This window comes from Polypterus senegalus, chromosome 2 (genome assembly GCF_016835505.1).
Source record: "Polypterus senegalus isolate Bchr_013 chromosome 2, ASM1683550v1, whole genome shotgun sequence".
Taxonomy (NCBI): domain Eukaryota; kingdom Metazoa; phylum Chordata; class Cladistia; order Polypteriformes; family Polypteridae; genus Polypterus; species Polypterus senegalus.
In genome coordinates, this window is record NC_053155.1 from 98,872,562 (window position 1) to 98,878,722 (window position 6,161).

The window sequence follows — 6,161 nt, forward strand, 5'->3', positions numbered from 1 at the left end:
AAAAGTCTGGAAATGAAAAGTCAAACAAATACCTAGCAAATAAAAACACACAGTGTCCTGTTCATCACGTTCATAAAATTCCAAAAGTCCCAAGGAGTCTGGAATGATTTGCGCTAATTTTTTTCCTTAACACACACATTTAGTGCCAAATATATATTTTATCTTAGAAAATATACAAATCTTCTGACTGTGAAAAAGACCCTTTAAAGAAGATACGACAGAGAGAAAGGAAGAGAAAGAATATACAACAATGGGAATCTATTGTATCTTTGTTCCAAAGGGGTATATAGTACAGCAAACCAAAAACAAAAAAAAAAAAAAGTCTTTTCTATGAGGAGAGAGGGCAAGGGTGACGAATGTGAAGAATCTATTTAATGAAAGACTTGGGTATTTTTTTTATGTAGAGAGAAGTGGAAAAAACCCACCTACCCTCCCTAACCCTTAAGCCCAAAATCCACCCTACTACTCCAATCCTTTCCAAGGAGCAATTACTATGGAATAAATTAGCTCCTAAATTTGGAAGTACATAAGAGGAAGAGGAGGGGAAAAGCCAATATCTCACAGCTGTTCACTATTACAAACATAGTCTACAAGATCTGTCACTCCAAAAAGGTCGTCATCATCTTCATCCTGTGGAGGAGCTTCCTGTCCGGCAGTGCCATTTGGTGCTAGATTTGAGGCTGTGCTGCAAGCCATGGTACTGTTTTTAGATGCACCACTAGTTGAGACACCACCTAAAGTGGTTCCAGGCCTGGGAAGCAAGCTTTCTAGACTTTTTCCTGGGCTTTGTCCATTGGTTGATGGTAGCTCTACTAAGGCATAGTCTAAAGGTAACTCCCCTCGATCTACAAGGTCCTCTTCCACCTTGATGATTGCTGTTATTGGTGATTTTTTTCTCTTGGACGCTTCTCTCTCTCCATCCTCCTCATCCTCATCAGTCTCTATTCGATTCAACCTTTTGCGGACAGGTCTATCCTCCTCTTCCTCCTCATCAGTTTTCCTCCTTTTCTGTTTTTGTGGCGGTCTATATGGTCTTGAGTCAAAATTCTCTTCCTCTGAATCTTTGGTTCGGATGCTCCCTGCAAAATATGTAACAAGCATCAATAAATGTCATACATTACATACATATATATATACACACACACACATCAGAGAGAGAGAGAGAGAGAGAGATATACACACACATATTATATATATATATATATATATATATATATATATATATATATATATATATATATATATATATATATATATATATATATTATATATATATATATATATATATATATATATATATATATATATATATATATATATATATATATATATATAATTATATATATATACAGTGGTGTGAAAAACTATTTGCCCTGTTCCTGATTTCTTATTCTTTTGCATGTTTGTCACACGAAATGTTTCTGATCATCAAACACATTTAACTATTAGTCAAATATAACACAAGTAAACACAAAATGCAGTTTTTAAATGATGGTTTTTATCATTTAGGGAGAAAAAAATCCAAACCTACATGGCCCTGTGTGAAAAGTAATTGCCCCCTGAACCTAATAACTGGTTGGGCCACCCTTAGCAGCAATAACTGCAATCAAGCGTTTGCGATAACTTGCAATGAGTCTTTTACAGCTCTGGAGGAATTTTGGCCCACTCATCTTTGCAGAATTGTTGTAATTCAGCTTTATTTGAGGGTTTTCTAGCATGAACCTCCTTTTTAAAGTCATGCCATAGCATCTCAATTGGATTCAGGTCAGGACTTTGACTAGGCCACTCCAAAGTCTTCATTTTGTTTTTCTTCAGCCATTCAGAGGTGGATTTGCTGGTGTGTTTTGGGTCATTGTCCTGTTGCAGCACCAAAGATCGCTTCAGCTTGAGTTGACGAACAGATGGCCGGACATTCACCTTCAGGAATTTTTGGTAGGCAGTAGAATTCATGGTTCCATCTATCACAGCAAGCCTTCCAGGTCCTGAAGCAGCAAAACAACCCCAGACCATCACACCACCACCACCATATTTTACTGTTGGTATGATGTTGTTTTTCTGAAATGCTGTGTTCCTTTTACGCCAGATGTAACGGGACATTTGCCTTCCAAAAAGTTCAACTTTTGTCTCATCAGTCCACAAGGTGTTTTCCCAAAAGTCTTGGCAATCAATGAGATGTTTCTTAGCAAAATTGAGACGAGCCCTAATGGTTTTTTCCTTAACAGTGGTTTGCATCTTGGAAATCTGCCATGCAGGCCGTTTTTGCCCAGTCTCTTTCTTATGGTGGAGTCGTGAACACTGACCTTAATTGAGGCAAGTGAGGCCTGCAGTTCTTTAGACGTTGTCCTGGGGTCTTTGTGACTTCTCGGATGAGTCGTCCCTGCGCTCTTGGGGTAATTTTGGTCGGCCGGCCACTCCTGAGAAGGTTCACCACTGTTCCATGTTTTTGCCATTTGTGGATAATGGCTCTCAATGTGGTTAAGCTGGAGTCCCAAAGCTTTAGAAATGGCTTTATAACCTTTACCAGACTGATAGATCTCAATTACTTCTGTTCTCATTTGTTCCTGAATTTCTTTGGATCTTGGCATGATGTCTAGCTTTTGAGGTGCTTTTGGTCTACTTCTCTGTGTCAGGCAGCTCCTATTTAAGTGATTTCTTGATTGAAACAGGTGTGGCAGTAATCAGGCCTGGGGTGGCTACGGGAAATTGAACTCAGGTGTGATACACCACAGTTAGGTTATTTTTAACAAGGGGCAATTACTTTTTCACACAGGGCCATGTAGGTTTGGATTTTTTTCTCCTAAATAATAAAACCAACATTTAAAAACTGCATTTTGTGTTTACTTGTGTCATATTTGACTAATGGTTTAAATGTGTTTGATGATCAGAAACATTTTGTGTGACAAACATGCAAAAGAATAAGAAATCAGGAAGGGGCTAAGCTATCGCTTTGACTTTCAGCGGTTTCACTCTATCAGGATTTTAAATGTAAGCACATCTAAATATATATCACAGATTTTGCTGGTTCGGATTTCTGCAGACAATGGGTCTTTAATTTATGCTACACGCTTCCTCAGTTTGTTTGCCCTGTTGATTTCATACAAGGGGCGCTATTGGTGGATGGCTTAGAAGCTACCCAATCAGAGCATGTATTACATATTAACTAAAACTCCTCAATGCTATAAGATATGCATCCAGCGAGCTTGATTGTTTGCTTGTCTCTGCCCTCTCTCACCCTCTCTGACATTCTCTAGCTTCAGCGGAGGGCTGTGAGCAGAGGTGCTGTTTGCTTAAAAGATACTGACGCTCCTCTAAAAAATGCGCTTTATTGCGTGCTTCGGCATATTTAAAAGCACATGTATTGATTTTTTGATTGTTGCTTTAATCTCAGCTCTCTCTCTCTGACGTTCTCTCGCCTGAGGAGGAGATGGGAGCAGAGGGCTGTTTGCAAAGAGGCTGTTTGCTTAGAAGATCCTGGCGCTCCTCTAAAAATGCACGGCAAACTTAAAAGCACAAGTATTGATTTTTGATTGTTTGCTTTTCTTTTGCGCTCTCTCTCTCTCCCTCTGAAATTCTCTGCTCCTGAAGAGAAGAAGATCTATTTGCATTCTTTTAATGTGAGAAAGAACTGTCATCTCTGTCTTGTCATGGAGGACAGTTTAAACTTTTGACTAAAGGGTGTTATTTCATGTCTAAAGGGCTCAAATAATGTTAACAGTGTGGAGAGTTTATAAAGGCTTAAAATATGTAAAATAATTACAAACATACGGTTTCTACTTGGCGATTCATCGGGGTTTTGAGACTTAAACTCACATGTGAGGGATTATATATATATATATATATATATATAGTGTATATATATAGTGTATATAATATATATATATATATATATATTATATATAAATATTATATATATATATATATATATATATATATATATATATATATATATACATACATATATAACATACATTACATTATATATATATATATATATATATATAACACATATATAAATATTATAATTTATAATAAGATTATTATTATTATTCTATATTTATAATTTATACTATATTCTATTTGATTTATGGTCACTCTATATATAGCAGTCATGTAAATTCTTGATTGAAACAGGTGTGAGTATTGGGTAAATGTTTTAATGGTTAATTTCAATGGATATAACATAAATATAAGTACAACTAAACAAAACTGAAGAAAATCCTTTTCTAATCTTCTGTAATGTCTTCTCAAAATGCCTATTCTAACTGAGTAAAGATAGGCATCCTAAGTATTACCTCTAAATTGACTATCACAGGTTATCACCGGTGCATAATTAGTGATGACATGCATGTTGATATACTTCCCTAAACCTCATACTTTTAGTTTGGTTGTTCCTAAGGGACTGATGTGGATGCTAGTGAAACAACAATCAGACATTAGAAAAAGATTAAGCACTCTAGTCTGAAGGATTTAGATCTCAAAGATTTTGAATGCTTGCCTCTGCCTTCTCACTGTGCTTTCTAAACAACTGCCACGCTTGAGCGTGGCCGCTGTTTCATTCAAAGAACATGACGCATCTAAAACCCAAAACCCTAAGTGTCTTCGACTATGCAAGGCTCTGGCTATTTGATTAGTACATCCTCTCATCAAAGCTGTCTCATTTACCTTCATGGGAGGTGTGACGGAGGAGAACTGTTCAAGAGAAAACGAGGCGTTTGCTTGAATTCAGCTCCTAAAAAGCCGGATCTGCAAAATGTCTTTGAGAGCCACAATTGAATTATTTGAAACAGCAGAGGACATGTTTGGCGTAAACCAAACACAGCATTCCAAGAAAAGAACCTCATACCAACTGTGAAGCATGGAGGTGGAAGTGTCATGGTTTGGGGCTGCTTTGCAGCAGGACCTGGTCAGCTCACCATCATAGAATCCACGATGAATTCTACTGTGTATCAGAAGGTGCTTGAAGAACATGTGAGACCATCAGTTAGAAAATTAAAGCTGAAGCGGAACTGGACCATGCAACATGACAATGACCCAAAACATACTAGTAAATCAACCAAAGATTGGCTGAAAAAGAAGAAATGGAGAGTCCTGGAATGGCCAAGTCAAAGTCCAGATTTGAATCCCATTGAGATGCTGTGGGGTGACTTGAAAAGGGCTGTCGTGCAAGAAACCCTCAAACATCTCACAGCTGAAAAAGTTCTGCATTGAGGTGGGGTAAAATTTCCTCAGACCGATGTCGAAGACTGGTAGATGGCTACAAGAACCGTCTCACTGCAGTTATTTCAGCCAAAAGGTAACTACGCTATTAGGGGCAAGGGTGTCATATATATATATATATATATATATATATATATATATATATATATATATAATATATATATATATATATATATATATATATATATATATATATATATATATATATATATATATATATATATATAAATATATATATATATATATATATATATATATATATATATATATATATATATATATATATATATATATATATATATATATATATATATATATATATATATATATATATACTAATAAAGGCAAAGCTCACTCACTCACTCACTCACTCACTGACTCATCACTAATTCTCCAACTTCCCGTGTGGGTGGAAGGCTGAAATTTGGCAGGTTCATTCCTTACAGCTTCCTTACAAAAGTTGGGCAGGTTTTATATCGAAATTCTACGTAATGGTCATAACTGGAAGCAGTTTTCTCCATTTACTGTAATGGAGATGAGCTTCAACGCCGTGGGGCGGAGTTTAGTGTGACATCATCACGCCTCCCACGTAATCACGCAGTACATAGAAAACCAGGAAGACCTAAAAAGCGCTGAAGAAAACATGCATTATATAATTGAGAAGGCAGCTAAACAATAAGAAGCGAAGAAAGTGACATATACAACCATATTCATGAGTTCTGCTACTGGAAACAAAGCACATGTAAACCTACACTTTAAATTAAGTTCATAGACAGGCTGCGCTGGCGTTTGTAATTTAGTGCCTGCCCATATAAGGCCGTCCGTCAGCGGCAATCCAATAGCAAACTCCACTAAATATTCACGGGTTAAGGACTGTGCTTATGCAGAGGAAGATGAGATGGTCAGGGTGGTGTTTGACACAAACTCAGCGAAACTGCGAGAGA

General features: G+C 36.7%; 1 protein-coding gene across 2 annotated transcripts in view; it reads right to left on the reverse strand.

Annotated features, from left to right (window-relative positions):
* Nucleotides 1-285: 285 nt before the first annotated feature.
* rsf1a (remodeling and spacing factor 1a) overlaps nt 286-6,161 on the reverse strand; it is a 90,395-nt gene continuing 84,519 nt past the window's right edge. For both annotated transcript variants that reach the window (XM_039744232.1, XM_039744231.1), the window contains exon 16: nt 286-1,079. In XM_039744232.1, the coding sequence (XP_039600166.1) occupies nt 559-1,079 (521 nt within the window). In that variant the 3' untranslated portion in view covers nt 286-558. The remainder of the gene's footprint in view (nt 1,080-6,161) is intronic.